Source organism: Phragmites australis, chromosome 2 (genome assembly GCF_958298935.1).
Source record: "Phragmites australis chromosome 2, lpPhrAust1.1, whole genome shotgun sequence".
Lineage (NCBI taxonomy): Eukaryota > Viridiplantae > Streptophyta > Magnoliopsida > Poales > Poaceae > Phragmites > Phragmites australis.
Window position 1 is genome coordinate 42,776,304 of NC_084922.1, and position 11,778 is coordinate 42,788,081.

The 11,778-nt window shown below is 45.8% G+C and overlaps 2 protein-coding genes across 2 annotated transcripts in view; both read left to right on the forward strand.

Moving 5' to 3' along the window:
* The window catches only part of LOC133910137 (probable WRKY transcription factor 4), a 28,798-nt gene extending 26,070 nt beyond the window's left edge, over positions 1-2,728 (forward strand). The window contains exon 3 of the mRNA XM_062352652.1: positions 1,827-2,728. Coding sequence (XP_062208636.1) covers positions 1,827-2,340 — 514 coding nt within the window. The 3' untranslated portion in view covers positions 2,341-2,728. The remainder of the gene's footprint in view (positions 1-1,826) is intronic.
* A 3,711-nt stretch (positions 2,729-6,439) lies between these two features.
* LOC133910139 (WRKY DNA-binding transcription factor 70-like) lies at positions 6,440-8,843 on the forward strand. Its single transcript, XM_062352653.1, has 3 exons — positions 6,440-6,855; positions 6,970-7,110; positions 8,018-8,843. The coding sequence occupies exons 1-3, from the start codon at positions 6,572-6,574 to the stop codon at positions 8,547-8,549; spliced, it is 957 nt and encodes a 318-aa protein (XP_062208637.1). The 5' UTR covers positions 6,440-6,571; the 3' UTR covers positions 8,550-8,843.
* The last annotated feature ends 2,935 nt before the right edge of the window (positions 8,844-11,778 follow it).

Below are 11,778 nucleotides of genomic sequence, written 5' to 3' on the forward strand. Positions count from 1 at the left end.
CTCCATGCCCGGTGTCGGTCTGGGTAGTGGTGGAGATTTGCGATTGCCATGGATTTGGTCGGCCTATGCGTATCAACGGCCCCGCCCACTGCTGGTTCATCAATGGCAGCAAGCGTTGTATCTGCCTAATGGGTGGTGGTGCTTGAGACCACCAACACGGCGTCAGGGTTCTCGGGGTCTAGGCGGCCCCCGGCTAGGGAACCAACTCTGTCACGGGAGCCTGAGCGAGTCATATCATCCTTAGGAATACAGCAAAATAGACTCACCGGCAATGGAGGCTGGGAATGCTGGGACTGAAAGGTGCAGATGCAATAATGAGGGAGAAAAAGAACAAGGGTGTCGGATAAGGATGTCGCGCGACCGAGACCCCTGCTTTATAGACCCAGGGCGGGGAATGCTGCATCCCTTAGGACGCATGCACACGCCACGTTCCGTTCGTTCTCCTATGATCATGGGGAAACTAAACCACTCTCCATGACCCTTCAATGGCATGGCGCCACATGTCCCACTATTGCCTGGCAAGGCATAACAGTACCACTAATCGCAGGATGCATTCAATGAACTCTCTTGTAGGCGACGTTGGGCATTCGGCTCCAAACGTTGGACTGGCACTTGCGTGATCCGTTACAACTTGGAGGACTAGCCCCCTGGCAATGGAGCAAAGGATCATCAGAGACCCTACTCCAAAGACCACGGGGTTGGCCACTCTGTTGTGCGCCCTCACGAGGGGCCACTGTTGGGGGATCGCCATCAAGGACCCCGATGCTCCTGGCTCCGCCAACCTGTGTCCATAGGCCCCTAGGCTTAGGACCCTTCTGAAGTTGCCTCAGAGCCTCAGCTCTGGAGCCTGCAAATCCCCGAAGGCCACGAACCCCCGGAGCCTTTGGTGGGAACCATCGGTCATTCAGAAAGATCAACCAGAGGGGGGGGCTCGCTGGTCGCCCTCTACCTGCTATGAGATGACCTGTATTTAATAACGATCTATTTGGCGACCGACCTGACACCCTGGGCAGAGCAGCGCCGTAACAAACGACCAGTTGCGGCCACTTGCTGCAACTATAGTACCACGGTCAAATGATGTCATCATAGTAGATTCAGATTTACCTGAATCTGAGCCGTGTATTATCTGACTGGCCTTAGGTCCCAGTTGTCTAGTAACAACTTGTATCTCTACCCCTGAAGAGGTATGCATAGACACTTACCCTTTATAAGGCACTATAAATACAGACCACGGGCACATGGTAGACAAAGAGAGTTCAGTTCATTAAAATACATCTTGGTATTTCTTTTCTCTTCACTTCTCTTCTAAGTTTAAGTCACACCTGTGAGTTCACTCTCGTCGCACCTTATTCGTGAAAGATATATTTTCTTTCACAACAAATGTCTTTTACACACTCACCATCCATATATATAAACGTTTTGAAATCGATCGCTTGAATTTGGAAATTAGCAGATTGGTTACGTTATATACTTAGTGGGCAGCGAGGGACTCCAACATGTTATTTTGCATAGTGGACTTGAGCTACTTTGAGAAGTCAGGTAGGAGGCTTCGTCGGAAAGAAGCTCACCAAATAGTGACTTTGGGGGGCAAAATACAATTGTATATTGGCCAAATGTATATAACATCCTTTTGGGGGGAAAAGTATATCTAAAATAGCCGGTATACGATCTAGAACTAAACACACTAAACACGGAGCTACTTTAGCTTAGACCTAGTTCATATCAAATAATCAAATTGGCTGACGACATGGGCAAACGACGCCTCACATATATACAATGAATAGTGAAATTAATATACTCATGCACCCATGAAAGTGTCATTGCAGGCTCTATTTCAGATGTTCTTACCGTGAAGATAAGAAATGCCTGGCCTCGAAGCTGGTGCAACAAGAGAACGACGACGACCCGCCACTGTTCACGGTGACCTACACGTACGAGCACACGTGCGGCGCAGCGCCCGTCCCGACTCCCGACATCGTGGCGGAGCCGCCGGCAGCAAGGGAAGGATTGGTGCTCAGGTTCGATTCCCCGGCCGGCGGCCACCCCAATGCGCAGATGCAGCAACAGGGGCCGTACCAGTCTACGTCTTGGGGTCCGTTCATGATACTGAGCTTTGGTTCGAGTAGCCAGACGCACGATCAGTTGCCTGTCTTCCCTTCCGATCAAGGGGCCGGAGCATCGTTGTCTTTTACGACGGAGGCGTTGCCGGCGCCGCCGTCGACAAACGGTGACATGTTCTCGACGTGGGACTCGTTCAGATATGATTTGGACGACCATATGCCCTTCGGCGATCACGTGCATTTTCCTTATAACAGTAATGACGATGATGATAATTACTGATCGCGAGCCACGATTCATAATTACATGTGACATTCTATTGATCTGAAAGTATATTTTTGTGGGGGACTGAGATGGATGTCTACTTGCTCACGGGAGCATGGGAATTAATACATTTTTCTCTCCTAATCCAAGGGGGTTGTGCCTGTTGGAATATCAACATAGCCCGGCAACAGGCGGGATGCTACACTCTGCGTGAACAGTACTCCCGGGATGAGGATGCTACCCGACTGAGCTGATTGCTGTAGTCAGTGCCTAATCATGTTTATCCAAAGAAGCCATCTGAGCTGAAGGTGCAATTCTTTTCTTTTGGAGATGGCTGTAGGTGCAGTTAGTTGTGCATGGTTTGTATCATCATTTTCTGATTAAAACTGGAAACGATTGCGCATTATTATCCTCTTATATTCATTTTTGGTTCCACATGCATGCCATCTTATGACAAACAGTGTGTTAACAAAGCTATGACAAATTATCATGCCCGTTCCTTTTTTTAACGTGTGGTGTGGGAGGGGGGCGAGTCCATCGAATTTAGCTTTAGATTTTGCTTGAAGATTTGTGCTTGAGTTGTCTTTACACATCATTGGCTGCTGCAGTCGCTTTTTTGTTGGTGATGGCACCCCTTTCTCTGGTGAGTTCATCGCGACTAGTTAAGGAGGAATGATGTCCAAGTAAGGCACGACATTATGTAGCGTCAACGGAGTGGGGAGGAGTACACGGAGTGGGAGGCATGTGTGTTAAGGGCAAACCAGCAGTATTGCCCAAGGCAGCCACTTGGCCCGTCTCGGCGCTAGGTGACACCATCCTACCTAGCTAACGCCCACCTAGGCCTGTCTAATTCCCGATTAAGTATTACTAGGCCCTAGGGAATAGTGAATGACAGTGAGGTGACTTTCGAGGTGTCAAACAAATAAAGGGTGTTAGGTTAGCGTTATATGGATTGCCCTTATATGTGAGTGTGTGTTGATAGGAGCCTTTGCATCATCATACATGGTTGGGGTGGTTAATTGACAAAATGTTGACATATATTGATCGGTTAAATCCAACGGAAATAAGCATATAGGGGTATTTTTGTTAGAAAAAAATAGGAGTATGACCAATGATAAGAATAGAACATAAGGCCACATGTAGTGTGTGAAAAAAAATCATAAAGATGACCTGGCAGTCTTGAGGTCGACCTCAAACAATAGGGATGTCGGCCTAGCAAAAAAAAAGGCTTGAGGAACCGCAAGCATAAGGCCCGGTCTTAAGCAATAAAAAAACGAATTGGGAGGAGCGGATGAGGGATCGTTGTTGCCACCACACCAGGTTGCCGCTGTTGCTTACAGTCGAGGAAGGCCGCCATGCCATGGACATGCCACCCTCCTCTCTCTGCCACAGCCACAACCAGATTTGGTGCTCCATCCTCTTGTTTCACTCGCCTCCTTCCTCTCTCTGCCTTGGCCGCTGACGGATTCAGTCAGCCTATGTCGAGAAAGTTGTGGCGGTCACCAGATAGACTTGGCATGCCAGATCTCATCGTCGAGAGCCAAGAGGAGGGATGGTGCTATGAGAGGGGAGGACAGTGCAATGGTTATAGGACGAGAAAGTGGTGTCTAGTAGGGGGGATGTGGCACACTATGGAAGACGAGGAGGGGGTAGCGCCAATGACTGGAGGAGTGTGTTATTGATGATGGGGAATCGAGAAGAAACGATAGGGGCGAGGAGTTGTTTTTTTTTCATTTTTTATTGCCAGGTGGATCCCATCTTAAAACCTGCGTCGGACTGTATGCACTATAGAAATTTGTCATAGGCCATGTTAGCACCTTAAGGTCAACCTTAATAAATAAACACTAGTGATGCCCTAATGGGCTAACATAACAAGGATGACATGAACGAACATGTTGTTGTAAGTAAATATGAGTAAGTAGGAGCATTCACGTGACCGGGACTAAGAGTGAGATACGTCACGAAGTTACACGAACACAATAGGGGATGGTTGGCCGTTTGACAAGCCTCGCATCCGTGAGTTAATGTATGACACGAGATTTATACTGTTTCAAAACCAAAAGTCATCCTACTTCTAGTTGGTGAGCCCTGAGTCTCCAAAGTCGGAGTCTCTAGGGTCACCCTTGTGAATGTGTCTTGCATTTGTATTATGAGTGAATGAGCTCCCCCGTGAGAGGGTTACATGGAGATGTTTATAGGACATGGGCATGGCCTTGTACAAATGATAGTCATGTGCTGGTACAACAATTACAATGTTATGATCATTTGCTCGATATGGCTTGTGATGCCCTCTAGATGTGGGCCCAAGGCCATATGGGCCTAGGTCAAGATCTAGGCCCTGATATTGGAGTCAAGGCCAAGGTCGAGATGTCAAAGTTGAAGCGAGGTCGAGAAGTTGAAATCGAGGCCGAGGTCGAGGACGAATTTAAAGTGCATAACTCAAGAATCTCCTAGGTGTTGACCTCTAAAATATAGTGCAAAACTCAGGAATCTCCTAGGTACCGACCTCTGAAGATCCCGAGGTGCACAACCCGAGACTTTCAAGGTGCGGGGTGCATACCTTGGTAAGTTATCTTGAACAAGGACCCTTCAGGGTCCCTTCTTTCAAATGACGTGCCTCCATAACCTAGGAGTCCTAGGAAAGCTGGACTTGGGTCCACGTAGGCCAGAGATATATCTCTAATAGAACATAATATGCATATGTTAGATCTTCACCCTTCAGTGCTGTAGAAGATATTCTGGATTACGCCTGTTGTAAGTGGTCCTCTGATCCCTCACCAGCCAACCCCTACCGGGTACAACCCTGGATGAATGCAAGAGCCGTCTTAGTTTTATACACACGCGCGAGTGTTCATAGGAGGCATATTTGGGGATGTTTGAGAGTGGTGCTTGTGTGTAGCACTGGCAAAGGCTAATGGAGACCAGGGTGGATTTTTGACTTTTCGCCCGGCCCCTTCTCATCCTTAATCCACTTATACTTGTAAGATTATTAACTTTTGTTCAATTTGTTAGTTTGCCTTCTATTGACGCTTTTACTTTTGTATCCTCTTAGGTAGCTGAGATTCAAGGTTCCGTCACTTTTTTTCACTGGTTGTTGGGTGAATTTCCTTAATTTTTATTTAACCTTTTGTGCTCCAGAGGTTTGGTTCCTACTTTCAAAATCCATTCAAGTCGAAAACTGCTGCGCTTATTATGCAACATGAGATAAAGATTATTAGTAATTTCTTTTGGCACCTCCTCAAGTTTGGCTCACCCTCCGCTACTGGTGTGTAGTGCGTGCCCATCACCTTGTAATCGGAAAGAAAAAGGTTTAATATCCCCATGGCATATTCCTAAGACAAGACTTCTAGACCTACCAGGAAACAAATCTATTTTTAACCGCATTGGACCCTAGTTGGTGGTGACTTGAACCGTCTAGCGTAATGTTAGGTCATTCGGAGATTAAGTCGCCGGCCTTGTTTATTGGTCATCAGATACAGATAGAACTCTTTATTCTAACTAGTGTCATCCTCCAGATTTCTCCAGCAAGACCTCGCTGCTTGGTCAGAACAGAAAATGCAATTCAAGGGCAGATATCACTCTCCATGACTGTCATACGATTAGCAATTTGGTAATTAGAAACTTTTAGCTGGGCATATGGATTTGACCTGTATCTATGCCCAGTAGGATCAAAAGTACAAACGCGCCATTCATCTTGACCTGCTCCATGTGTTCCATGACATGCTACGCGTTCTGCTATCCAATATTGTCACATTGGCGTCCCTGTCCGGCGTCTCCTCTGGGAATGAGCTTAGAAGATCAGAGCACAAGAGTTCGAAACTGCAGATCTGGCCTCGTACTATATTGCAAGTTCGCAACAACTTGAAGTGCTGCGTAGTAGGTATACTATCACAATAGAGCCAGCTCACTTGTCAAGCGCAGGGTTGACCACCATAAGCAGAAATTTCTCCTCCATGTGCCATTGTACTGATGTTCCATGATACTACATACAGCAATCAACCTATCCAACATCCATACTCTACTGATCGATCCGTCAGTCAGAAGACCAGAATCGGAAGCACCACCGTTGACATTGATGATCAACTTAGATAAATGAAACAGAGTTTGAGCTCGTCAAACTTAAATAATTTGCAAGGTTGATCGGAGTCAGCGGTCTGTCTACATAAATACTCGCTTCAGCAAGACCCAAACCTAGCTACCAAGACACTCCTCAACTTAAGGTCTCAAGGTGTGCTCAAGTAAACCAAAGATGTCACTTGATCGAGAGCCTATGATGCTACTGTCCCAGAAGCTCGCCGGCGGCTACCATCTCAACGCCCAACTCCAAGCACTGCTCGGCCGCCCCCTGGATAGCCGCCGCCAGGAGGAGGCCATGGCGTTCAGCCAAGAGCTCTCGCGAGTGTTCATGGAGTCCATGTCCGTGCTGAAGCATGCGAACAGTGACAGATTGGACGTGGTGAGGACGGCGCCGGAGATCATAATGACTGGCAATAGCACTGCCTTCAGCGCTCCTACCAAGGATAAACGCATCAGGTATACTGAATTACTGACAGCCTTCCATCTTCATGCACTCATCAATTGTGTGCATGCTTTCAACATTTTTTAGTTAGAAATGTAGTGTGTTGATGCTGCTGCTACGGGTGGTAGTGGACAAGATGCTACTCCCCTCAAGAGGAGTAGAGAGGAGGAGGAGGTTACGAGGAAGGAGATCACAACCTCGCCACACAAGGATGGATACCAGTGGAGAAAATACGGTCAAAAGAACATTCAGAACTGCCTTTTCCCAAGGTGAAGTTCTATGGTTTAATGATACCAAGTTTTCTCATTTCCCTGGAATATGCATATGCGTACTAGTACGTTCCAAGACTTTAGCTAATCTCACCAAATAATTTTACCTCGTGGTCTGTACAAGCTAGGGCATGGTTATATGCTGTTCATAAGGAAAACATAAAGTATAGTCGTCGTCTAAAAAATGAAAATATATTCTAATACAGCGTAAGAGTAAATCGGATATAATTTTATTTTGAAAAGAGGAGTTCGGTGGAATTGATGATTCCGGATAATCATTAGATAAATTAAAGGGTACATGTTCTTTGAAAGGCAGTCATCTAAAAAAGAATTGATGATTCCGGATAATCATTAGATAAATTAAAGGGTACATGTTCTTTGAAAGGCAGTCATCTAAAAAAAGTTGACTCCAAGATCAACTATAGTATGTGTTTATAAATCCAGACTATAACCACCTAAAATTAATCAGGAATTATACTAGATTTTCTAATGAGCATGCATGTGTCTTCTTTTCTTTAATCTAAAGCGGGAATTTCATAAGAATTCTGTTGGAATTATGTGCATCCTGCATGCACAAGTCTTGCGGAAGTCTTGGGAATTTGTGCGTCATCAACAACAAGCAGCCAAGCTACGTACGCTAGCTCAACTACAACATACAATGTGTCCCAGCCATTTCATACTGATCAACTTAACTACTCGACTAAGTCAATTAACTGCCGTCATATGCTCGCTGGAACACTCGTGACGTACGCTTGCACCGACGACTTGACTTGCGTCGTCAACATGGGCGAGCTTAATCTCCAGTTCGCCACACATGCATCTGTTTTAGAAATAAGAAGATGATGGGACCCTAGCTACTCAGTCCTCACACGCCAGCATTCCTAATTCTAGCTACGTATTTGTGCAGGTACTACTACAGATGCAACCGTGATCGGTGCTGCGCAGCGAAGAAGAAAGTGCAGCAGCAGGATAACGGCAGCGCCTGCAGCGACGGTCCAATGTTTGAGGTCACTTACGTGAACGAGCACACATGCCATGCATTACCTTCCAACGATCACACTGCTAGGATAACGTCGCCCAAGACCACGAGCCACGCCCTCGGAGTCGTGGACTCCTCAAGAAATGGCTCGTCTGATCTGATGTTTCCCCACATCGGCGGCGGCAGCGTCGACGAGAACGAGGCCATCGTCTCGTGCCTCGCGACGGTCATCAGCGGAACCGCGCCGTCGCCGCGGCCGCCAGCCGAAGCGGGTGCAAGTGACCCGCCAGCGTACGTGCCACCGGGCAGCAGCATGGCGGACGAAATGATGGTTGGCATTGGTTTTTCGTGCGATCCGTTGTCGTTTTGCCCCGGGGGGGCAGCCGAGTTGTTCGACCACTGCGACATGCACATGGATGTGCCCCGGACCATGGACACGGTGTGGCCGCGGCACACTTGAGGTGCTTGGCGTTTAAATTGACTGCGTCCACATTTGGGGGACAGCCATGTTTCGCAAAGCATACAGTGCATGGAAGCTGCTGCGTGCAGGGCCATGTCGATCATAGATTCATAGGTAGCTAGTGATAGTGACAAGCGATTATTTGAGACAAGATGGGTAAGCTGCCAGAAGTTGCTCGGCCAGATCAAGCCGGCAGAAAAACAGTCGGTGTTGACTAGTGTCTAATGAGTATATGTGTGTGAGAGAGAGGAGCTGTTGTGTGTTTTGTAACCACCATTCATGGGAAGTAAATTCTATATAATCCAGTCGTATAAAAGACTATCTCTCCTGTAATGATACGTTCACTCTTTCTCTCTCCTCTTCAGTCTAGCTGTTGGATCATATGATGGATGATATAGATAGGGTCTCACGAAGATCTTTTTAAATCGAGTCCTATAAAATTTGCTTCTCCATCTATGGTCCCAGTGTCAATTCATAAGTCTCAATCCCTGAGTGATCGCACCAAAAACTGGATTTCTTTTTTGTTTTCCTTCTTGATCAATGACACCCGTTCTGCCTATCGTATTATTTGCAACTAGTAAGCTGCTCAATGCTAATAGTGTGACTAGTCTCATTGTAATATTTTATCATGATAATTTTTTGTTAAAAATTAGTCACTTTATATTTTTTAGGTTAGTGTCATTTAGTATAAACACATCAAATTAGAAGAAGAAAAAAATTATGTTAGTGAAAAAATTTATTTATGCACTAAACTTATACTCAAAAGGTAGACACATATTGAGTCGATTAGTATACATTTTGATCGACTACCAAAATCGAGCATCAATTGTAGGCAGGCTAACTAAAATCATATTGAGTCGTTTAGTATACATTTTGATCAACTACTAAAATCAAACATCAATTGTAGGCAGGCTAACTAAAATTAAAATAGCTTTGCCTTGCTTGTGTGGCTTGGCTGCTACCTGCTTGATGTGACGAACTTGAGCTACATGGTGCTGCTTAATCTATTATTTTAGTAAGAATTTTTATTTTTTTCATTATTTTTATTATTAATTTTAGCTATTGATTAATTTTATTTTACATGGACTCTTTATGTAGGTATTTTATTTTTATAATAATTTGATTTTTTTATAAGACTATATCTGATATATATCCTTATTTTTCTATCTAATTCCAATTTTAATTATTATTTATTTTATTTTATTTAGACTCTTTATTTAAATATTTTGCTTTTCAAACCGTATAGACATCGAACTGCTAAATTTTTGTAATTTTTAATTCCGAATTTACATGTTTATTAATCGTATTTCATATGGATTCTTTGGTTTCCAAATTTAACTATTTATTAATCATATTTGATATGTGTTTTTTGGTTTTAACTAGATCGTTAGATGTTCAAAATAATAAGTGGTTTAGACCTTTTTATTTTTCCCGATTACATGGTAATTTTGTGATTTTGAGAGTGAATATGTAATTTTTTTTTTCTTCTCAAATAATAATATAATAGATAGTGATTTGGAAACAGTACCGCATCCTCCAATCGGTAACCACGTTGTCCCTAGTGGGCCGGACCGAATCCTAATGCAGTACATGGGCTTTCGTGGATCCATGCGACACTGATATAGAGTATGTCGGCAGCCCAACCGGCCTTAACTTGTCCCGTACGCTGCCATGTCCTCCAAACCAACATGGGACCGACTCGAGGTTGACGAAGACCGCGGGGTTCTTTGCCTCGTGCATAAAGACCGCTTCTTAGTTCCACGCGTCCGGTGTCTGAGCCGACGTGTTTCACTTCTATGAGAGATGAGACAACCAACCAAGCCAGAAGCCACACCCAGAAGAAGCGCAACACCGAGGGCGACTGGCACACGGATAGGATGCATGTACAGATGTACTCTTCCATGCATGTATGATACTAATTAACTCGCTCGGAGTGCGACAAGCTTGCTTGGCACGCACGATGTGTTGGTCAATGTGGAATCAACGGCCATCTCTATCACTCTTTCTGTTTCACGGCGCGACCATACTAAACGAAGTTACTCTCGATCGTGTTGCTACTTGCTAACAGGCTTCCAGCATCGTTCCGCTAGCTTGGAATAACGAAGGAACAGATTCCCCTATTTCTACGGGAACTGTTGCTTATGAAATTCCTTGGTTCAGATAAACCCTTAGTGCGTCTCCAGCAGGATCGGCCCGTATCATTGTGCTGCTGTTCTTTGCCGATCCAGTAGAGCGGCATCGATCTCCAGCAGTACTTTTTTGACTTCTACAGGAAAGCGGGAGACAAGAGAGGCACCGTATTTTTGCGGAGGAGAGAGGAGGTCGTATTACTGTATACAGCAGATGAGTGTGGGTCTGAGAAGATATGAAAAGTAATATAAGGTAGGAAATAGGTAGCTGCTGGAGATTAAAAAAATAAGAGATATTGTAATAGCTTTAAAAAATATTTTAATAATATTATAAATAATAAAATTTTAAAGTATCTGCTGGAAGACATTAGACTCAGGGCTATGCATGTATTTAGCTCTCAATAAACTCAGCTCCCAGAAGGTTAATTATGGCCCTGTGGACATATGCATCAGCACTACGTATGGTCGCACGTTGGCACAGTCACTCAGTGTTAGCCATCCTACGAGTCTACGACGACGGATCGCGAAAGCCAGGACTGGGACAGCGAGCGAGTGAGCAGTGAGCACATAACAAAAGGTGTCGTTGCTTTATAGCAGCTCAATGTTTTGCACGCGCGGAAATTCCCAGGCGCCACACACGACCCACCCACAGACTTCGCCATCCGGCTAGGCGACCAGGCGAGTGGCCGAGGGAGCGCGCCCCCGTCGAACGCAAACACGCATGACGTCGACGCAGCGGCGCAGTGTGACGCGCGCGTCGTGATGTCACCGTCAGCCACGCTGCTTGCGCCCGCGTGAGCGCGGCGTGTACAGCTAGCCGGCGCCACAGTGGACGCGCGCGGGTCGCCGGACCTAGATGCCCGAGTCAACGACGCCTGCACGGAGCTGGCTCTGGCTCATGTCAGCAGAAACTTAACGGCAGATCGATAAACGCAGCGGATGCATGATCTGCGGGGAAATGCATAGCTGCGTGATCTGCGTGGTCGATGGAGCTTTATGCGCGCGGGCGGCTAGTGCATGCCCGCGGCGTGCGTTCACACAGCTAGCACACGCCAGCTTTGTCCATGTTACCTTCGCCAAGTGCAATGCACTAGTAAATT

Bases quoted from the DNA above. Each gene is read 5' to 3' on its own strand.
- LOC133910139 (XM_062352653.1), top strand. From the start codon at position 6,572: ATGTCACTTGATCGAGAGCCTATGATGCTACTGTCCCAGAAGCTCGCC. The intron at 6,856-6,969 runs GTATACTGAATT...TACGGGTGGTAG, and splicing joins ACCAAGGATAAACGCATCAG to TGGACAAGATGCTACTCCCC. The intron at 7,111-8,017 runs GTGAAGTTCTAT...GTATTTGTGCAG, and splicing joins CAGAACTGCCTTTTCCCAAG to GTACTACTACAGATGCAACC.